The sequence below is a fragment of the Aquarana catesbeiana genome, linkage group LG02 (assembly GCF_042186555.1).
Source record: "Aquarana catesbeiana isolate 2022-GZ linkage group LG02, ASM4218655v1, whole genome shotgun sequence".
NCBI lineage: Eukaryota > Metazoa > Chordata > Amphibia > Anura > Ranidae > Aquarana > Aquarana catesbeiana.
In genome coordinates, this window is record NC_133325.1 from 128,461,902 (window position 1) to 128,486,194 (window position 24,293).

The window sequence follows — 24,293 nt, forward strand, 5'->3', positions numbered from 1 at the left end:
TCGGTGCAGAGGTTGGCAAGTGAACATTGGGCAGTGAGTGCAGAGTGAATGTTGGTGCAGTAATGGCAAGTACAGATGTGCATTGGTTTTTGGTGCAGTGGCATCGTGTGGGGTTTTGCACATTAACGCAATGGCAGTCAGTACATTTTTGAGTACCCCATTTAATGTTCTGCAGATCTAATTTGTCATGAATTCATCATAGTGGCCATCACTACATGCACAGTAGTGTGTAGTCCATAAATTATGGCGGCAGTAACCCATACATGTGCAATAGCAAGCAGCCTTTCATGTTGCTACTGCGATTGTGCAGATCATCACTGCCATTCGACTGCTGCCAGCTCCATGTGCAGTCATAGGTGTGCGCAGTCTATTGCATTAGGGTGTGCACCCCAAAGCTCAAACACACCTGGGTGTGTATGTATGTATATTAACTCACACACACACTCTTTTGTAAATTAATGTAAACTAACATTTTAAAATGTAAATTATAACATGGATGGTGTAAGTAGAGCAGGGATTGGTGCAAGTAGGACAGTGTCAGTAAGGCAGTGGCCTGTTTTTTGTTTTTTATTTATTTTTGTTTACATTTTTATTTATTTTAATTTTTTTTATTTTTTAGGAGCCCCATTGAGGGGGGGGGGGCATTTGTGAAATATCAAGGGTTTAAACAGAAAAAAGTGAGACAGAGAAGGGGGCTGAGGATAGAGATTCCCCCGTCCCTTTCTCTGCAGCCTCAGCTGCACTAGACAGTGAATGAATGGGAAGTTCTGAGTGGCTTCCTGTTCATGCAAAAACAGTTTACTAAGTTTCAGTTATGAATGAACACAGTGAGTGATCAGTACCAATCACCGCAGTCACTCACTGTGTTCATTCAGTAAAGGAAAGGGCCAGTAAATGACATATATGCAGGCCCTTCCCTGCTTTCCATCCTGAAACAGCCCCCACAGTAGCTGGCGGGAGAGGAGAGGAGGGGAGGGAAGCAAAGCCAGCAGCGCGGCAGAAGGGGGGAGAGGGGCATACTGTGTGTAGTAAATACCTTGAAGACCAGTCGCTACCACGCATACACTGGATCTCACTATCGCATTGCCAGCAACATTGCACAGGCAGTGACACCCCATGCGTGTCAGCAGAAGTAATCAGGTGCATACGTGGGGTATACAATCAGAAAAAACTGTACTTGCATGGGAAAATGGACACAGACACACCCAAAAAAGTCAGAATTGTACACAGGATGTATGTACCATGTCCAGTGTCTATTCTCTGCTGCTGGGACTTCCTCTCCCAATATACAGCAATTCTCAGCTTTGATTGATTAATCAAAGCCAGGATCACTGTATACTCAGAGAAGGTAGCTGCAGCTGTCAAAAAAGCAGTTTGAATCAATGTATATAAACCACACTACTTTACACAAGGGAAGATGCAAAGTAACATAATGATACTTTTGTATCATTTTATTAATTCATCTGCAGATCAAAGGAATGAACTTCTCTGCAGATGTCAGTACAAAAAAGCAACGTGGCAAGTTAAAGAGGAAGTAAACCCTGATGGGTTTTACTTCCTCTTTGTTTCCCTGCAAAGGTAAAGCATAATGGGCTACTATGCATCGCATAGTAGCCCATTATGTGTCACTTACCTGAAACCGAAGCCAGCGAAGTCCCCAGTTTCCTCGCCTCCACGAAGAGTTCATCTTTCACCTTCTTCCTTCCAGGCATGCGCGGGAGTGACGTCATCGTGGCTCTGGCCAATCACAGCACCTGAGCCGCGATGACGTCATGCGTGGGAGCCGCCAGTCACGGCACGATTTCCTTTAGAAATGGCATGATCGCCGTTTCTACAGTGTGCCTGCCGTAGACATCGGTGCCCATCTCTTTTGCAAATATCTCCTAGACCGTGGATGTTTAGGAGATATTTCGAGTACCTACAGGTAAGGCTTACCTGTAGGTAAAAGTGGTTGTAAAGGGTTTACAGCCACTTTAAAAGAAAGTTCCTCATTTTAACCCCTCAATAACTTTTACTCTAATCAGGCCCCTTACTCCTTATTCTCCGTCTCCATTTTAGTTTTTTTTTTTTTTGTTTCTATTAATCATTAATATTTCAACTTTTTTTGTTTTTGTTAAATTGTACATATTTAACATTTATTGAAACATTTCCCATTTAAAAAAGCACAAAATTTAAGAAAAAAAAACACTATTTAATTTGTAAATAACTTTGCAATACTTTGTACCAGAATCATAATTTTTGTGTCAGTTAAACAGAACAAATTAAAAAATGTGCAAAAAGGGGGGCGTGGCTTAGCGATGGCCGAGTAAAGACGTGAGCTGAAGGAGCTCCGAGCCCAATCCGCACTTCACCGGCCAAACAACCCACTTCTGCTGCAGGTGAACACGGCATGTCCACCCCTAAACACTACAAGACAAGAGCGACGTCTAGAAGGACAGGAACCCCGAACCCACAGCACGGGATAAGACGATTCCTCAGAGACAGGCAGGAGATATCCCCAGGCGCCATTGTAGCCGTGCCACGCGCACATGACACGGAGAGGATCCCCCCTGTGACACAGACACTCTCCCCATCTAACACTATGTAAGCAGATCCACACATGGGGACCCCGGCTGCATTCAGATCCGAGACGGCAATCTCCCCACACAGCCAGATGCGGATAGAAGATGACCTCCGCGCCATGCTGCAGGCTCTTCCTACCAGGGCTGATATCGAGGCCCTGATTCAACGCGTGGAGGAAGCACATAACAGGGACATACAGGAGATCAGGTCAGAGTTACACACGATTAACCATCGAGTGTCCGCTGGGGAAACTCAGACCACTACATTGGAATCCAGGGTCTTATCTCTGGAACAAGCCCAGGAATCCCACAATATGGAGTTACAGGAGATGCAGCTGCAATTTCGAAGAAATGGAGGACTGTAGCCGTCGCAACAACCTGCGGCTGCGGGGGATTCCAGAGGCAACGGGACCGGAGGACCTGGCGGAGACAGTAACAGCCATATTCCATAGACTTCTAGATAACCCCGCACCCTCTTTGGAAATTGACAGGGTCCATCGAACCCTAGGACCAAAGTCTACAGACCCGGCTAGACCCCGGGACGTCTTATGCCGCTTACACCGGTATGCTCAAAAAGAAACCATCTTGCGCAACGCCTGGGATAGCGGAGACATAGAATTCGACGGTGCACAAATTCAAATCTTACCGAATATATCCAGAGCCACCCTCCAACGCAGAGCGATGCTAAAACCCCTATTGGAAGCTGCAAGGCAACATGGATACACTTATAGATGGGGGTATCCCCTAGCGGTGATATTCCGCTCCAACCAGTCTTCATTCACACTGCGATCTCCGGCGGATCTCCCTGCCTGTTTCACTTTCATGGGTTTTGACCCGATCCCAATACCCAACTGGCTGCTGAAAATACCGAGACCGATGGGCCGCTCAGGACCTCTACCACTCAGATCCAACCAGCCGCCCAGATCTCAGAGGAATCGGGGATGCTCTAGAGCCTCCAACAACAACGGTTCACGTGAGTCTTGACTTTTGAACATAACTAGTTAAAAAGGTATGGGAAGTAGGCATAGTCATTGTGGCACCTTTCTCTGTTAAACCACAGGGGTGTTTCCCCGGTCTTAAGTTCTCCGGAATACCTACCCGGCACCCACCTTGCTTACCACACAGAACTAGACAGGGCGGGAGGCCTGCATATTATGAACAGGGAGAAACGGAATGGTTAAGGGCTGTCTCCCCGCACTGTAAGCCAAAGTTCTGAGTAAAGCCAACAGCCTCCTATGCCACTGACAGGTCACCCTGAGTTTTGAGAGGACCATGTGTCTGTTGCTACACCAGGGCCATGTTTCAGTTAAGGTTAGCCTATGCAACTCCACACGGTCAGACAGTAGTGAGCAAGAGAGATCCCTCCCCACCCTCCCGAACAAGGAGCATCTAAGGAATACTTAATGAGACACTGCACCTAGAACAAAGTATTCGCAACCAACCCGCCAGAGGACTTTTCCCACCCCAACACAAACTACGAGTCAAGATAGAAATTCTAAATGATTACATACTCAAAGGGCCCACGCCAGCACATGACGTGTAACGGAGGGACACATGCAGAGGATCTGACTCCTTCCACTCGGCAACTAGTCCCACATCTCAAAACTTGTCAATACTTCAATTTACTGACCGGTAAGGAAGTTTTACCCCTAATGCCAATGGGTACCGTCGGTGCTTGGTCCCTGCTCAAATAACTTAACCCAGGCAGATGTTTTTACAACAACGACTGAGACTTACGCAACAAGGAAGGACCACCATACTGTCAACTTGCAACCTCCCCGTCAAGAACATGTATGATGGGGCGCTGGCACGGTTACAGACGGGAGGGTAAAACTTGGTTGGGGTGGTCGTGTCTCGGAGGCTGATGAGGGAGGGGATTAACGGGGGCTCTTCCAAGATACGGACCCTCAGCCCCGCCATTGGCCCCTGACGCGCGGATTGCCCTTTGCCAAGGGCGGGAGGGAGATGACAGCGGGAAGTTGGTTTGGCCCCGGAGGGAGGGGGAGATGGGATGCCCCACCGGAGAGTTGTTCTAGTTACTGTTTTAACTACGTGCCTGGCCTGATTTCCTATACTACTATACAAGTGTTGCAGTTTGTGTTAAGACATGTAAGAACGGTTATGTAGGAATGTTGTTCTATGAGGTTATTATACCTGTTTATTTCTTGTCTAAGATATGAATGCCATTGTTCCACCTGCCTGCACTTATATATACACCAGGGTAGGGGGAGTGCGGGCGGTGCCCGGATATCTCCCGGGTCCCTCGCTGATCACACTCCCACTTAGGCACACGCTCAATACGCAGGTGTCACTGCAGAGCGTATAAGCAAGTTTTTGCTACTCTAAATAGAAATTTGCGACTCTGATCGAGAGTCTCTTACCCTCATTTCTATCTTTTTTCTGATTTCTCACACTTCTCTGTTACTTCCCTACTACCTTTCTGCTTACACCTCCCCCATCTACCCTCTTTTTATCCCCCAATCCCCAGGATCATGGACGAACTCCAAATTGTAACCTTAAACGCAAAAGGACTTAATGTCCCAGAAAAAAGAAGAATGCTACAAAATGATATGAGACGCATGAAAGCAGACATAGTTCTGCTACAAGAGACCCACTTCCGGGAAAATGCTTTTCCCATCCTGAAAAACAGACACTACCCGACGGTATACCACTCAACATATTTGGAGGCTAAATCTAGAGGGGTCTCCATTCAGATATCGGCTAAAATACCCTGGTCCTTGACTGCTATAAAGACAGACCCGGAAGGAAGATACCTCTTCCTCAAGGGCACGATAGGCGACGTAAAGGTGACTATAGCCAATTTATACGCCCCCAACTGCCACCAAGACTTTTTTATCAGAAAACATCTGAAACTCCTTCAAAAATTCACAGAAGGCCAACTCATTGTGGGAGGGGATTTAAACGTCCCCCTCCTCCCTTCAGAGGACACCTCGACGGGAACATCTTCCACACACAAAGGCACACGCAGAGCTATTTACTCAGCCCTGCATAAGACACAATTAATAGATACCTTGCGTCTTTTGCACCCCGGAGAACGGGACTATACATTTTTCTCCCGCCCACACCAAATATACTCACGCATAGACTACCTTTTGATCCCCCATAGACAACTACAAGCAGTCAGGAGCACCACTATCGGCTCCATTACATGGTCAGACCATGCCCCAGTCATGATGCGTTATGCTTTGACAGACTTCTACAAGGGACAAAGAAGTCCTTGGAGACTGAACGAGAGCCTACTGCAGGACCCGGAGACACTTACAGCTGTCACCAGAGAGATAACACACTATTTCCAAGACAATCACACCACAGACAGCAACAAGGGTCTCATATGGGAAGCCCACAAAGCAGTGATAAGGGGTATCCTTATACAACATGGTTCACGACTTAAAAAACAGAGGACTGAACAAATGACCCTACTGATAAAGAAATTACAGACACTAGAGATTGCACATAAACAGACCCAGACCAGACAATTGGGGATTGAATTGGATACGGTTCATACACAGATCACTGATCTACTTCATTATAAAGCCAAAGCTGCAATGCAAATTACCAGGAAAAGAGTATACGAATCTGGCAACAAATGTGGCAGAATGCTGGCACAATCTCTACAGACTCAAAGGACGGCATCTTATATACCACATATCTACTCACACTTAGGCCACAAAATGACACTTCCTCAACAAATTACAAATGAATTCAAATCTTTCTACGAAAAACTATATAACATCCCCACGACATGCCCACCAACAGAGCGAATGAGGGACTATTTAACTAACTCCCTGATGCCCACATTGTCCAACGAAACACGCGACTTACTAGAGGACCCTATAACATTACCTGAACTACAAGCAGCAATAGGCAGCACCAAACCGGGGAAGGCTCCAGGCCTAGACGGTCTAACAGTACAGTACTATAAAACCCTTCTGCCATCCCTGGGGGTCCACATGGTGGAGCTGTTTAATAGCCACACAGAGGGGGGCGGGTTCCATGACTCTCCCTTGCAGGCTCAGATCTCGGTCATCCCTAAAGAAGGGAAAGATCCGACCCAGTGTGGAAGCTACCGGCCAATTTCCTTGCTCAATACGGATATCAAATTATTCACTAAAATAATAGCGTCCAGACTACAGCTACACCTCCCTCACTTAATACATCTAGATCAGGTAGGTTTCGTGCCCACTAGAGAGGCGAGGGATAACACCATTAAGGTATTGAACCTAATTCATACAACCAATCACACAAAAACACAGTGTGTTTTTGTCAGCACAGATGCTGAAAAGGCATTCGACCGTGTAAACTGGGCCTTCATGTTCGAAACACTCCGACACGTAGGAGTTGGTAGAAAGATGTTAAGATGATTATGGCAGTTTACACAACACCGTCCGCCAGAGTCAGAGCCAACGGGATGTTGTCAGACCTGTTCCCAATTACCAACGGAACGAGACAGGGTTGCCCACTTTCCCCCCTCCTCTTTGCCCTATCTCTTGAACCCTTCCTATGCCTTGTAAGATTAAACCCCAACATTAAAGGGGTGGAGATAAATCAAACCCAATACAAGGTATCCGCATATGCGGATGACCTCATGTTCTCACTTACAAACCCAACAATTTCCCTACCGAATCTGCTGAAAGAGTTCGAACTATACGGTAGTCTCTCCAATCTGAAGATAAACTTCGCTAAATCGGAAGCTATGGGAGCTGGAATACCACATTCACAGCTGTTGCACCTCCAATCCAGTATTCATTTGAAATGGAATAACAAGGCCCTAAAATATTTAGGTACACAGATTCCCCATAAGCTATCACCGCTATATGATCTAAATTTTCCACCACTGCTTTAAACGACAAGGGAGCTTCTAAACAAATGGGGCGTGGGCTTACACTCCTGGGTGGGAAGGTGCAACGTACTGAAAATGTCCATTCTCCCCAAATTCCTCTACCTTATGCAAGCAATACCTGTGAACATAGCTACAACTTTTTTCAAGAAAGTACAGTCGACGTTTTCGGAGTTTGTTTGGGCTAAACAAAAACCGAGACTAGCTCACAAAATTTTGGTTCTCCCCAAGCAGTACGGTGGCCTAGCACTACCAGACGTTCGGGCCTACTACCAGGCTGTCCATCTGGGTAGATTGATCGATTGGTGTCGGCACCAAGAGACCAAGCTCTGGACTAGTTTGGAACAAAACCAAAGCCAAGTCCCTCTCCGGAGAGCTCCTTGGTGTCACGCCACTATACCGGCGGAGATTAAGAGACACCCTTTAATAGGAAACACCATACTTGTCTGCGCTAGACTGCTTACGAGGGCAACCCTGTCTTCACTGAACTCCCCTTTATACCCAATATTAGGGAACCCGCTGTTCACACCAGGACTACAAGATATGGTATTTGGGAATCTAGCTAGGTTGGACTTTTATCAAGCCTCCCACTTTAGTGCGGGCGGACGCTGGAAAACAACCGCAGAACTTACTGACCCAACAGGCACATACAGACTGGACTTCCTGAGGGCACTTCAACTGAGTCATTTCCTCAAAACCATTCAACCCCCAATGAACGGACAGATACTCACCACATTCGAAGACATATGCTCAACCCCGGGGACTCTACCACACACACTCTCCCTGACCTACAGTATCCTTAATACTCCCCCAACAGATTTCGTCCCACCAGGACTGACCAAATGGGAAAAAGAACTGAACTGTAGCTTTAGCCTAGCCAAGAAACAACAGATTCTGAAGTTCACACACAAATCCTCTATATGTGCCAAAACTCAAGAGACGAACTATAAAATTCTATCACACTGGTACAGAACCCCAACACAGTTAAGTAGATTCTTCCCGGCAACATCTGACCTTTGTTGGCGATGCCAAACGGAAAAAGGGACACTATTACATGTCTTTTGGTCATGTCCTAGCCTGACAAATTTTTGGCAAACTGTAAAGCAGACCATACAGAAATTTACAGAATACACTGTAGCTGATGATCCGGCCTTCTTCCTCCTGCATGCGGCAAACATTCCCATGAAAACATATAAAAAGTCAGTGCTGGGCCATCTACTAGACGCAGCAAAGGCCTGCATTCCATTACATTGGAAGTCCACAACTCCACCACCCATAGCATTATGGATTAAAAAAGTAGAAGAGATTAAACATATGGAAGACCTCATACATACGGCACAAAATAGACAAGAGAAATTTTCCAAAACATGGCAGTTGTGGAACATGTTTATATATTCTAATGAAGGACAGGTTTTAAAAACAACTACACCGACTTAACTCGGTTTGCCGCGTGCTGGACACAGGGAAATCAGCAATGCTACTGCACTACATCATATACTCGATTCGATCCATGAGCCTGGGGATTCTCCCCATCCCCTCCCCCACCCCTGTCTTCCCTTACACTTTCCCCACACTATATTTCTTCTCTTCTTCTTCTCTTTCCTCTCTTTGCTGCCTCTTTCTTTTCCTGCTTGCAGGACCTCTCCACAACTTCTTGGAAAAACGAAAAAAGGAGAGGGGGAACACATGGGACTGTACTAATCAATTCGCCATGATTCCGCAAACATAATGGCCTTGAATGTGCTGTGATATGTAATAATCCGTGGTGAAGATATACTGTTGGTTGTATTGTTTGGTCCGTGTGGGCCCACTCTGTCTGTTATAAATAAAAAATGTAAATAAAAAATGTGCAAAAAAAATGAATGTTTATATGCAGCAGCATTATTTTTAAACTAACCCTGCTAAAAAAAAAAATGTGTTTTGTTTTGTTGTGTTTTATTATGAGACAATATCATGAAAAGAAAGCTTTCTCCTTAAAAACAAAACAAAACAAAACAAAAAACAATTTATTGTTATCTTTAGTAATGACAAAGATATTGCTGAATAAATAGGTCCATAGCAGAAATGTAGAAATTGCTCTGGTCCATAGGGGTGAACAGGTGTGGGAGGCGCAGTGGTTAAGTAATCCTGGAATAAAAGTAATCACTAAATTGTCCTATTATCCTATTTTTAACCTGGAATGGGGGGGGGGGGAATTTAAGCCTTAAATTATATGCCAGGTACACGGTTTATCTGCCCAGGATATGGATATGTCATTTAGGCGTTTTTTTATAGCACCATTTCATCTTTCTCCCATGTATTGATAAAGAGTTGATCTGGGAACACTGTTCCCTTACTTATATGTATTATAAGTGAGATATTACCAAGTACACCCACTGCAACCTCCTGGATGTGTCATATATCCCAAAAGGCAAATTTGTAAGGAGAAAATGGATTTTTCAGGCACAAACATTTAGATCAATAAAATGTGTACAGCTTTATTTGAAAATACATGTATAAAGACAATATTTAAAATTGAGTCATATCAAATTGCATATACACTGTTACTTTACAAAGATATACCAATTTAACCCATGGTTTGGCTGGATTCCCTGATACAGCATATGTTGCATTATCCAGTTTCTATGAACCACCCACTTTGGTGATAGAGAATGTAGTACAGTGTCCCACAGAATCAAATGGGGCCACAGATATAGCCAGGGTATCAGCAATCAAATTCATTGGGTAAGCCTTCAAATGCCACTCTGCCTAGATGCATGTGGTGTCCAACCCAATGAGAACAAGGGAGTTTACCAGAGGGATCTCAGTAAGGACGAATACCTTCATGCACCTTGTTGCCCCCCATATCTGCTTTTTGGTCCATGTCTGATGTCTCCGCTTCCACTTACCTACTTTTTACACTTCTATATCAACTTGTACATCCTCCTACGCTCCTGAGGAAGTGCTTTTTAGCGCAAAACTGGTTGAGCAGGAAGCAATTAGCCAGGTTTACAGCAGTGCCTACTGATTGTCACTATACAGATTATCTATGGGTGTCACATGACATGGTACCATATTCTGTATCGGGGAATCCAGCCAACCCATGCGTTAAATTGGTATATCTTTGTAAAGAAACCGTGTATATGCAATTTAATAGAACTCATTTTTAAATGTTGTCTTCTCATATGCATTTTCAAATAAAGATGTACTCATTTTATTGGTCTAAATGATTGTAACTGAGAAGTCTCTTTTTAATTTGTTGTGGACCTAAATACCACCTCTAAAAAAAAAAAAAAATACCCTAAAACCTCAATAAAGTGGATGTAAACCTGATTCATGAAATTTGAGCTGGGCACATATATCTGTAGTGTTTTCTTATTTCTCTCCAAAGCACTGAGTCCCGTGTGTTTCTTCTTTTCTGTAGCTCTGTTATCAGCCTGATAACTTCTGAAGTTCTCAGAGACGGGAGATAAAAGCAGCCTGAAATTCAGCCGGCGCTCCGTGCTCCGATAATAGTGGTCTGTGTGGCGGATTCACCGCGAGATCACTTTTATCGGCGACACGCTCCGGTGCCCTCAGCAGCTTACCGGAGCCATAGGCAGCGGCGGAGGCGATCGGATCCTTCTGCTGGCTGGGTATGGAGATGAGTGAGGGGAAGATGGCCCCCACCCGTCTCCATACCATTGCAGGGTGGAAGTGACGTTTTGAAGGGCCATTTTTATTTTTATTTCAAATGACAAAATATTTGTATTCATTTTTTTATTGTATTTTAGTGTACATTTTAGATCTGAGGTCTTTTTGAACAGTGTCAAAATAAAAAAGAAAAGATTAAAAAGAAAAAAAAAATTGTACACGAGCCCCTTCCCGCCGAGCTTATGTGCAGAAGTGAACACATACGTGAGTAGCGCCCACATATGAAATGGTTTTCAAATCACACATGTGAGGTATCACCTCGATCGGTAGAGCGAGAGCAATAATTCTAGCACTAGACCTTCTCTGTAACATGCAACCTGTAGAATTTTTTAAACGTCAGCTATGGGGTAAAAGTTTGTCGCCATTCCACAAGGGGGCGCAATTTTGAAGCGTGACATGTTGGGTATCAATTTAATCAGCGTAACATTATCTTTCACAGTATAAAAAAAATTGGGCTAACTTTACTGTTGTCTTATTTTTTAATCCAAAAAAGTGTATTTTTTCCAAAAAAAGTGCGCTTGTAAGACCGCTGTGCAAATACGGTGTGACAAAGTATTGCAACGACCGCCATTTATTCTCTAGGGTGTTAGAAAAAAAAGTGTATAATGTTTGAAGTAATTTTCTAGCAAAAAAAAATGTTTTTAACTTGTAAACAACAAATCTCAGAAAGAGGCTTGGTCCTAAGTGGTTAATAAGATCAATATTTGTGCATGTATTACAAGAGCTCTGTTTTTGCCTGTTCTGGCTTATATGTACCAGTGATTGAGGGATATATTTTGTTTTCTTAATATGTCTTTATCCTTTATTATTTTAGATTTATGGAGAATTTACAGACAGAAGTTCAAGAAATGGAGTTTACCCAGTTCTCGAAGGGATTGAACTTCATGAGAAAGGAGGATTTTGCAGAGTGGCTGCTTTTCTTCACTGACGAGGAGAACAATGACATCTACTGGCAGAATGTGAAATCCAGGATTCCTCCAGGCGAAGTGTGTTTAGCAACTATTACTATGAGAGCCAATAAAAATAACATTGCAATGTTTGCCTCTGATCACCCTCCTAGCAATCTGTTTTCTGCCAGGTGTCTCACTCATCCTGTCATTACCATAATAATAATAAGCTCTGCAGGTTAAGATTTTTTTTATTTATTGCATACTTTACAACATGGACATAGTTACATAGATTGAAAAAAAAGACACAAGTCCATCCAGTTCAACCAATAGAAAAAGAAAAAAACAGTTGATCCAGAGGACATGTTCTGGTATTACCCATTACAGATGACCACAGCTAAGTCATTTCCTAATTACATTTAATTTGATTATTTAACCCCTTGTCGCCAACTCCCGCCAGACCTTTAGGGGTTTGACATTCAGGGAGGCGGGCGGGGCTTGTGACCACTGTGATTGATTGGCTGTCACGACAGTCATATGATCGGAAAACACACGATCGTAAGAAGCAATTGGGAGCTATGGGTGAGCCACTGGTCACTGTGCCAGGAGCGCACAGGGCGTACGCTCTCAGCACAGCTCTATCGGTGCTAGTGCATGCAAATATGCGGCCGCTCTGCGTTAAGGCCTGGCCGCCGAGAGACTGCATATTTGCATGCACCCTTTTCCAGGTTTTTTTTCCCTAGTTACATTAGTCCAGCTTGGACCAATGTAAGTATGCATATTTCATACCTGGCTGATCCCTGTGGATGTGGAGAATCACTGTCTTCTGGGTCCCATGCTGAGCAGCTTCCCTGTTGCATAGTGAACACAGCATTGCTTGCTTGGAACAGTTGTCATTCAAAAAATGCCTTGCATTTTTCTCAATGAATGCGAAGCATTCTCTGATTGGACAAGAGGAAGAATAAGGCACCACTGCCCTACCTTTCCACCTTATCCAATCAGCAAATGCTCTACATTCTTTGATAAAAAAAGGGAAGATAGTGAGGATCAGGTACTAGTGGCGACTACTAAAGTGAATTCCCCCTTTCCACAGGAATCGGCCAGGTATGGAATATGCATAACTAAAAAGGTAACTTCACTTTCGTGGGGGAAAAAAAATGGCAATTAAAAAAAATTAAAAAAATTAAAATTAAAAAAATACTATAGCATATGCAATTGAATGTTACTAAAAATGACCTTTCCTTTTCAATCTGCGGCTCTGTAATTTTTGCTATATGGCTACCTGGAGGTGTTCTATACATCTATACACAGAATGTGTACCGTACGCCCCCCCCCCCCCCCCTGCTTATGTGATTGGTTTACTGATTTTACCAGAAGTCTACACTAAGATACAAGTCAGATTTCAGGAATCCCCTGCAACAAAAATGTAATTTTTGGTAAGATACTCCCTATAGGAAATAACATCTAAAGGAATGAAGACCCTGCAATTTTCATCATTAGAGCCCTGCAGGTGTAGCAGCTGATTGATATTTAACCACTCCCATTAGATTCATTCCCCACATGGACACAAACAGATTTCTTCAGAATTACAAAAGGTTGGAATCTGCAACAAAGTTTGTTAAAATCCTTGCAATGTACATAGATCACCCAGAAGGGAGTATTTTTTTTTTCTCAACAAATGTGGAGTTACTCTTTAAGGCCAGGTTCACATTTGTGCGGTGTGGTTTCTCGTCACGTTTTTAGGTGTGCTGCCAATAAACTCTGTTAGAATGAGGGTTTTATGAAAGCGCATCAAAGATGCAGTGTGCAGGACTTGCCATGAAAATGCACATTCTATTAACATTTATGAGAAGAGCACCTAAAACTGCTTGAAAAAAGTTGCATAAAAAAGTGATGCAGAAAAGCCACAATGCACACAGGTGAACCCGGCCCTACACTTAATATTTTAAATATGCATTATTTTTTTTTAAAGGAGAGGTATAGCCAAAGCTAATTTTGGTATGCTTCTTCTAGGGATCGATCACAGGAGTGCAGTTAGTTCTGTACTCCCATATTTTCAGCCGATAGCAGGCTTTAGCTACTCAATCACTCAGCTGGTCCACGCTCGGGAAAGATCTTGACTTTATAGTCAGGATTCACCCAGATGCCTGGACCTGCAGCTGGCTCAGCCTCTCAGTTGTACCGCTGGGAGACTGTGCTAGCCACTTCCACCCCCTCCACAATCCAGCATTCCAGTAAGCGCCTGAGGGGCAGAGGAGAAAGCCGGTGACAGAGTCACCAGCTCTCTGCAGTGGTTCATCTCTCAGTTCTTGGTCTTAGAGGCGGCGGGGGACAGCTGCAGCTTGGTTCCATGCTGCAGCCAGCTAGGTGAGTATGATTATTTTTATTTATTTTTTCCTTGTCAAAAGAAGTTTATTGAGTATACAATGTTATAAAGTTACATAAAGTAAGTTTACAAGGATCTATAAAGTAAGCTCATTGTTTTACAGTAGGGTTTATATAGGTAAATATCATGAAATTTCAAATATTAAACATTGGGTTCACGTAAACCTAAATTAAAGATATATATCATTTCCTTAGTTACTTTTGTAGGTATTTAAATGATTTATACCTACTATACATATTGTTTACAAGTAGAGTGTATATAGGTCAAATAAATTCTGATAATGAGCTTTAATCGTAAGGTGGAGAAAAGGAAAGAGAAAGAAGAAAAAGGGTTGAAAGGTAGAGGTATGGTCCACAAGGTTGTCCCGCTCGTCAGTTTATTATTCTTTTTAGTTCTCTTTGAAGCCTTAGAATGGGTGTCTCTGTAAGTCATTTAATCTGTTACCATGGCAACAGGACAGAGTCATTGAAGTTTGACAGGAACTGTTGTTTTATCCAAGGATGCCAAAGTTTTTCAAATTTTGGAATTTGATTTTGATCGATGGCTACCATCTTGGCATAGGACATTGTATTATTCATTCTGTGAATTGTTTCTGCTAGTACCAATGTAGGAGATTTCCATGCCTTGGCCACTGTTTGTTTTGCAGCCGTTATTAGTTGGATCATAAGTTTGAATTGAGAGAGTGTTAACCATTCCGGTTTTAGATTAAGTAAAGTTAAATATGGATCTGGTTGTATTATTTTTTTAAATATTTTAGATGCAATCACGAAGACTTCCTTCCAGAAGGTTTGGATTACTGGGCACGTCCACCATATGTGTAAATATGTGCCTATTTCTGGGCATCCTCGAAAACAAAGAGCTGAGGTATTAGGTGAATATTTTGCCACTCTAGCGGGTACAAGGTACCAGCGAGTTAGGACTTTATAATTTGTCTCCAGTGCTAAGATGTTGGGTGAAGATGACTTAGATGTGAGCCATATGTTAGACCAGTCCATGTCTTCTAAAGTTCGTCCCAGGTCCTCCTCCCACCTCTGAACGTAAGAGGGTCTATTAAGATTTGGTACTCCATATAATTGATTATAAAGTGATGAAATTGTACCTTTAGCAAATGGATCTTTTGTACAGATTGATTCAAAAATGGATAATTGGGATAATGGTGTATCCCCCTTTAGGAATGGTGTATAGAAATTTTTGATTTGGAGATATCTAAATATCTCAGAGTTTGGTAGATCATATTTTTCTCTAAGCGATGGGAATGAAAGGAATGATTTAGATGCTATGAAGTCATTTAGTGTCTGGATGCCTGATGTTGTCCAAGCTTTAAAAGAATTTGGGTAGATCCATGCCGGATAAAAGGCCGGATTTCTGATAAAAGAAAGGAGAGGATTGTGTGGAGATTGTAACTGATATTTGGTTTTTAGTTTATCCCAGAGAGATAAGAAGTGTTTAGTTATGGGATTATGAATTTTAAAGCGGTCTTTAGGATCAAGCCATAATAAATTTGATATTAATAGAGGGTCATTTTCTGAAGCCTCTATAAATACCCATAATGGGATTTCCTGTTTTGCATGGTATTTGGACAGACTGGCCAAATGTGCCGCTCTGTAGTAGTTAGTAAAATTAGGGTATCCCAGGCCTCCTTTATTTTTGGGAAGATGTAGTGTGTGTATAGGTATATGTGGTTTAGAAGAGCCCCATATAAACGAAGTTGCTCTTTTTTGTACTATTCTCAAAAAATAGGAAGGAATTGGAATAGGGAGGACTCTGAATAGATAAAGCAATTTGGGTAGAATAGTCATTTTGATTGCATTAATCTTCCCCATCCAGGATAAAGGAAGTTGCGACCATTGTTTTATTAGATTTGTGATCTGTCTTAATACAGGAGGATAATTGGTTGAGAATAAGTCAGAATGAGAGGCTGTTAAATGAATTCCAAGATATGGGATTGATTTTTCTGCCCATGTGAATGGGAGTGCAGCCCTAGCCGGGATCAATTCCATGTTTGTGAGTGAAATATTAAGCACTAGGCATTTCTTAGGATTAATCATAAGGCCGGATAGGGCTGCAAATCCATCAAGAGCTGGTATTAAGTTAGGACCAGAGACCTGTGGTGATGATAGAAAAAGTAATATATCGTCTGCAAATATACATAATTTGTGTGTAATACCTCCTACTTTAATGCCAGTTATAGTTTGGTTTGTTCTGATATATTGGGCCATGGGTTCGAGTATAAGGGCAAATAATAAGGGAGATAATGGGCAACCCTGTCGGGTACCTCTTTCGATATTAAAGGCTTCAGATTTGTATCCAGCATATTTTATATAGGCTTTGGGTTTATTATATAATGCTTTGATCCATGTTAAAAAGTGGGGTCCAAAACCCCATTTTTGTAATGAATATTGCATATATTGCCAGGATACTGTGTCAAATGCCCTCTTAATATCGAGAGATAGAAAACATAAAGGGATTTTCTGTTTTTTAGCAATATGTGCCAATAACACTGCCCTGCGTATATTATCGCCTGCCTGTCTATTTGGCATGAAGCCTACTTGATCTCTATGTATTAATTTTCCTATAATGCTATTGAGGCGTTTTGCTATTATTTTTGCTAATAATTTAATATCGAGGTTTAACAGAGAGATAGGCCGATAATTCACACAGGAAGTATCATCAGAAAGGGGTTTTGGGATCATACAAACAATTGCCATTAGTGTTTCTTGCCGAAAAGAATGTCCATCTAGAAGTTTGTTAAAAGTTTCAGTGAGAATGGGAGAGAGTATTTCTGAGAATGTTTTATAGTATAAAGCCGAGTAGCCGTCTGGGCCTGGTCTTTTGTTAAGTTTTAGGTCTTTTATGGCGTTAGCAACTTCATCTATAGTTATAGGCTCATCCAGACTGCTTTTTTGATTCTGAGATAACTCAGGTAAGGTTATTTTTGAGAAGAAGGATTCAGCCTCTGTAGGATTAAATTCATTGTTTGTCTTGTATAAAGTTGCGAGATGTGAGTGAAATTTATGGACTATTTTAACTGGATTACAAGTGTAAACATTTTTTGATAATTTCAAACGTATTGGTTTGAAAGATTTGTTAGTTGAATTTAATGCCCGAGCCAAATATGTACCTGGTTTGTTTGTATTCATGTAAAAAAATTGTGTTTGGAGCGTTTGAGGGATTTATCAACTGACTCAGTGAGAAATAGATCGTATTCCAATCTAGATTTTTCCAGATGAGATTTTGTACTCTGAGATGGATTATCTTGAAATGATATGTAGGCTGCATTAAAATTGAGTTCTAGTTTTTTTGCTAGATTTTTGCGTTCCCGTTTAAATAGTGCCATTTGTCTTTGCATTGTACCACGCAAGACAGGCTTATGAGCTTCCCACAGTGTTATAAGGGAGATGTCTGTTGTATTATTAATTGATATGTATTCCTTTAAAGCTTGTTCAATGGCCATCTGATGTAGTGGGTGTTTGAGCATTATGTCCGGTAAGTACCACGTTGGGTCATGCGCTTTTGGTATGGCTGAGGCTATAGTAGTGTATACTGCATTATGGTCAGACCACGGAATCGGAATTATATCTGATGCAATAATTTCTGGTATCATTCCTATTGTTAGAAAAATATGATCTATTCTGGTGAAGGTTTGATGAGGGTGCGAGAAATAAGTGAATTTCTTTTTCATTGGGTTACTTTCTCTCCATGAATCTACCAGATTGTATTTGGAAAGAAGTTGAGAAAAAGGTAATCTAGAGGTTATTTTGGATGGTGTAAAAGGTGATTTATCTAGAAATGGGAGGAGGACCTGGTTCGAATCCCCACACATTATCACTGTTCCTATTTTGTGTGTATTAATCACTTGTAATATATGTGAGAGGAATGGTGTAGGTTGTTTGTTAGGAGCGTAGTAGGAAATCACCGTGATTGCTGTATCCATTATATAACCCATGAGTATCAGGTATCTACCTTCTGGGTCTTTAATTTCTGATGATAAGGTGAATGGTGTGGATCGGTGAAATGCAATTAGAGTTCCCCTTTGCTTGGTACAGGCAGAAGCCGTGTAAATTTGTTGATAAAAAGGAGAAATATATTTTGGAGTAGAATCTTTGGTGAAGTGTGTTTCTTGGAGGCATACTATGTGAGCCTTCTTGTTATGGAAAGTACGGAAGGCTTTGGTCCTTTTTTGAGGGACATTTATTCCCTGAACATTCAGGGAAAGTATATTCAGTGGTGCCATGGCAACAGATCAAATAGTTTTGACTTACTTTTTGTTATGCAGAGCTGACTGCGCAGATCAACCTGTGTGGACTGAAGAGATGAATAGATAGAAAAGAAACCAGTGAATTCTGGAGTAAAGAGTAAACAAAAAACATATGAGATTAGATGATACATTGTATAAATTATTTTTTGCAAGTAATCACAATTTACCCGTGAAAGAGAATAAATATCTCTCTCAGGGGAATAAGTGCCTTCGTCACACTCCCACATAATATGGTTGGGAGAATGAGGAGGGCTAATGGGGGTACACGGATCTTCCGCTTACAGGAGAGAAGTGCTATGTCAAAAGACATCAAATTGATGTTTCATTAGTTGGAGTGCAGAATATAGTTTTTGTTGAAATTATTTATTCCAGGGTGGTTGTATATGGTTAGTCTTGCCCTAGGCTAAATAATTCAGTTAGAAAGGTACTGTTAATAACTTTGGTATTGATGAAGATAGTTTGAATTATTTTGGGATTTTAACCCTTTTAGAGTAAACAATTACATATTTTATTCATATGTAACTGTTTAGATATGCTAACTCATAAAATTGAGGTTGTATTGCTTCAGATTAGAATAAACAAAAACATAATTCTAGGAACTAGTTAGGTAATAATATATTTGTTTTAAGAAAAAGAAAAAAAAAAAAAAAAAAAGCTTCCATTACTTCTGGATTATTGAACATATTTGTCCTAAAAAGTAATAAATCTATTGTTATAACCTGATAATATATAACTGAACAAGAATTTCCTTATTTCACTTATATATTCTAAGGCCATATGAATCAGAAGTAATAAGAAACATAACTGGAATGTAACATGATCCCACACAGTGTGTGACTATCAGAATGCAGTTACATTCAGTTATAAATATAGGTTTTTTATAGAGAACCATCTCTTAGTATAATAAATGAAGAGATATCAGGAATTAGGATGTCAGTCCATTGAATCTTCTTGGTCCATGGATGATGTGGCATAACGGCCTCTTTTGTGAGAATGATGATTCCCATTTTGTTCTGGAATTTTCTGGGTGCTGCCTGAAGGTGAAGATGATGCCATTCTTCTGCGTATGGGAGTGTTGCTGCTTGTGGGTTCTGTCAGATTTAATTTTAAAAGGGTTTGTTGTAGTTCATCTGCCGATCTACTTCTGTAAATTGTACCCTGGTAGTTAAATCTGACTGAAAAGGGGAAGCCCCATTGATACATAATGTTGTGGCGTTGCAGTTCCATTAGTTGGGGTTTCATGGATCGTCTTTTAGTAATAGTAAGTTGGGATAGGTCAGCAAAAATTTGATAATTGTGTCCTTGAAAATTAAGTTCCTTTTTTTCTCTTGCAGCAATTAGTATTTGTTCTTTCGTTCTGTAATAATGAAATTTTGTGATTATATCACGTGGGGGTCCATCTTTCTTTTTGGCTGTGAGGGCTCTGTGTACTCTGTCCAGTTCTAAACGTTCAATAGGGATATCTGGCTTTAGTTCTTGTAATAGAGCAGTAATAGTAGATTGCAGGTCTGTCACAGTTTCAGGTATTCCCCTTATGCGCAAGTTTGAACGTCTGGCTCTTTTTTCGTAATCTTCAAGCTTAGTTTGAAGTATTAAATTCTCTTTTTTTAATTGTTCCAATTCTGTTATATTTTCTTGGGTTGTAATTTCAATTTCATCCATTTTTATTTCTAAGGCTGCGGTGCGGTTTCCCAGCTCTCTTATTTCTTTGGTTAGGCTTTTTGTTATTTGGTCTGAGGTTTGTTTTAAAGCCTTATGAAGCATCTTTTCAAATTGTAATAATATTACTGGGGATACTGAGGAGTCTTGTGGAGAAGTTTGTGAGAGGATTTGTTCTGTATCTGACTCAAATGGAGAGTCTTGCTGTGACATTTTCTGTCTGTGAGAGCGCCCTGATGCTGTATCTTGTGAGGTGACTGGAGCTGCTTCAGCTGCAGTGAGTGCCTGTGAGCTCTTTGTGAGGTGATTTTTATTTCTGCCACGGTTTCCTCCCAGTACCATATTTCCTGCCCAAACTTTCCCTGGGGCGAAAAGGTTCAAATGGATACCTTTTGAGCCTGCAGGCTCCGCTTTGTCCTTCTCTTCTCTCCTCAGCGGTGTGGAGCTCTAACAATGCATGTCTGCTCCGCTAGGCTCCGCCTCCTGCCCCACCATTTTTATTTATTTTTTAAGCCTTTTCTTTTCATTGTGGCACAAAAAATATATGTACAAATAATTCAGACAATTGGTTACATAAATGCTTGGTAGAACCACCTTAGGCTGCAATTATAGCTGCAAGTCTTTAGAGCGAGTGTCTACCTTTTTTTGCACACCTGCATTCTGGAATATTTACCAATTCTTCTTGGAAAATTATATTAGGTCTGTCATCTAAGATGGGGATTTAGTCAGCAGTCAAAATGTATCATAGATTCACATTTGGGTGATTTCAAGTGTCTGTATTTACAGTCTTTCGTTCACCTCAATCAGGTTTGGAGCAGGTCATTTATAGGTCAGAAGGGGTCAACTGAAGGTCAGATATACCTGCTCCTGTCAATTATTTCTGAATGATCCCAGATGCATCTTAAACTGATGCCAATACACCAGCCCAAAGACCACAGATACAGTCCCTAAGGCTTTCAGGTTTTTTGGTTTATAGTCATTGTCTGGCTAGACGGTGAAAACCCTCCTCATCTCAGATCTCTTGGAGGCTTATACAGGTTCTTCATTTGGCTTCATCCATCTTGCCCTCAATCCAGACCAGTTTCCTAGTGCTTGTAATGAGATGTATTCCTCCACCATGCTTTATAGGTAGGATGGAGTGTTAATTTTCTGCTACTCACAGCAGTTTTGAGTTATGATTGGGTAATATTCTTTCAGTGTTTATAATAAATGTACTGGTACTCTGGGGGGTTTCGAGTGTGTGGGATATTTTTTTTATTTTATAATCTACATTGGTGATTCCCCAGAATATTATCCCAGACTTGATTTATTAAAGCAGTAGTAAACTGCCGGTGATTTTTTAATTTTTTTTAACCTGCAAGGCAGAGTTAAAATGTGCTATTATGCATCGCATACTAGCACATTATGTGAAACTTAGCTTAGACCGAAGCCCTCCAGCGGCGAACTGTCACCGCTGACATGGCTTCCATCTTCACCTAGTCTTTCTTCCGGGTTCATGGACTCCGGCTGTGTGAGTGGCCGGAGCTGTCATGAAGTCACTCCCGCACATGCACGCAGGAGCTGCCGTTTACAGCATAGGACTCTGAAGGAACGGCTCGGGTGGCCGTTTCTTCAGAGCACATTCGCCAGTGATGTCACCGGCTGCATGTACGGTAAATATCTCGTGAATGGTGCAGGTTTACGAGATATTTACAGTACCTATAGGTAAGCCTTATTATAGGCTTACCTATAGGTACAATTCATGTATGGGAGTTTACTCCCACTTTAACTATTTGGTCTGTTCCTTCTTTCTACCATCTGCAGAAATCTTTGTGCGCCTAAGGTCTCATAAGTATTCAGAGGCAAAGATGGTAAATGTAACCAGAAAGGAAGCTTTCTCTGTCTTTGGAGCATAATCAAATGTGGGAGGTCTACAAAATAATTCTGCACAACAATATAGGCCATGTGTGGATCATGTGGTAGAAATAGCAGCTTTGGTGTGGAAAATGTTAATGAATAACTGTATTTTGATTTAAAGCTCAATCGAACTTGAAGCTAAATATATTCTTCTGGCTCTGACTTGGCAGGGGTCACATCAGACCTCTAAGAGAGCCTACTGCTTCCACACAGAAAGCAAGGGTTCTTCTATACAGAATGCTGGCAGGGGGCAGGCTTTTCTACTTAGACTGTAGCTGTATTCTAAAATAGAAAAAAAAAAACTAAGACTTTGAAGACCTTTTATTTTGATGTGCCTGTATTGTATTTAGCCATTGTATTCTGGAGGTTTGGTTGAGCTTTAAAACAGTATTTTAAACGGGCAGTTAACTGTCACACATGCTTTATAAATTACTTACCTCTAGTTTCGGGCAGTGTGCAAACTGTAGCCAAATGGATGGGCTTTGCTTTGGACTGGCCATCTTTCTTTGTCTTGCATGTTGGTATCAGGTTGTGCAAGACAGTGGTTTTAACCATGAGGTACCATGCTGTTGTAAGATACGGTACATATAAAGTTTTATACAGCCTCTCTTTGTGCACTCAGAAAATACTGAATACATTGCTTGTGCTTTTCATACTAATTGTAATGCTTTGTAATTCCAGAACATCAACTTGGAGGAATTTAAGAGCTTTTATCATTTCATGAACAACTTGGAGGATTTCTCCATCACAGTGAAGATGTTTAGTGTGGCCAACAGAGCGGTGAAATTAGGTGAGAACATCAATAACCCTTTATTACAGCAACACTGACCATTACAGTGCACTAAAGCATTTAAGGTGTCTTTTTTTTTTCTATTTTGTGGATGTAGTATTCATTTATTTACATATGTATATAATGGCAACATATTAAAATGGATGCAATCCTAATTACTAACATGTTGATGTCATTTGAAAAGCAATGTTCATTTTTAAATCTTTATCTTTTATTGAAATAATAACTGGTGATTCTGCTGTGAAGATTATTGTTCAAGCACTTATTTTATAGTTGACAGTCCCTGTCCCTGTTTTCACCCCGTTACATCTTTTACTGAAGACTACAAATGACTGTTTTGATGCACACTTCATAGACATGGGATTGGTTTACCAAAACTGGAGAGTGCAAAATCGGGTGCAGCTGTGCATGGTAGCCAATCAATTTCTTCAATCTACAGCTTGTTCAATTAAACTTTGACAATAAAACCTGGAAGCTGATCAGTTTCAATGCAGACCTACACCAGATTTTGCATTCTCCAGTTTTAGTAAATCAACCCTATAGTCCACTGTTGACACTATCAGGAAACCCTTCCTGAGGAATGCCATGCAGCCCTTGCTGGATAAACAGTAGGCAGGAAGCAGCAGCAAAGAGACTGCAGGAGATCTACACCACTCATATGAAACAAGGGAAGATAAACGTACTAATTTAAAAAAAGGCAGATGATATGCCATGTTTTAGCAAACTAAATATCCTTCAGCTGGAGTTTACATCTGTTACACAACAAACTTCATCGCAGTAAATAAATTACACCACAGAGTCAAATGCACAGTTGTAAAACTTTGATAAATTCATGTGTGGTCTCCTCTTGAGTCAGATTGTGAAATTTGAGAATTTAGTGCATGGCTAGCTGCAGTCAGCACATAACTGATAATTCATTGTCTGGTGGATGCCACTGGCTTTGTCAGTCACTAACCTCCTTATAAGATTCTCTAATGAGGAGATAGTATCTTCTCCTGATATTTTGCATCCACGGGCACCATGATCGGATCTCATTTTAATATGCTTTATATTAAATAACCATACAAGATGAAGGTGATACTGCATTTGCATGTTTGTGATAAAAGCATATACACAACTCCATTAGATAGCAGCCTTTCCTTTTGTGGGTAGTTTGGAAAGATGTAAAAGCTGCTCTGTGTCAGATGTTGAGGAGCCGTTGTGAACCGCAAGGAAGCATCCAGGAAGGTCTGGGCTACCATGATGATGTCATACACTGAAGTATGGGCGCGGCAACACGTTTTGGGGTGGAGAACTCCTTTCTTAAGGCTGCCCAACACCAGGAAG

The 24,293-nt window shown here is 41.3% G+C and overlaps 1 protein-coding gene across 1 annotated transcript in view; it reads left to right on the forward strand.

The window, feature by feature from the left end:
* MICU2 (mitochondrial calcium uptake 2) overlaps positions 1-24,293 on the forward strand; it is a 621,891-nt gene that overhangs the window by 586,018 nt on the left and 11,580 nt on the right. Inside the window, exons 9-10 of the mRNA XM_073613444.1 lie at positions 11,906-12,077; positions 22,859-22,967. Of these exons, the coding sequence (XP_073469545.1) occupies positions 11,906-12,077; positions 22,859-22,967 (281 nt within the window). The remainder of the gene's footprint in view (positions 1-11,905; positions 12,078-22,858; positions 22,968-24,293) is intronic.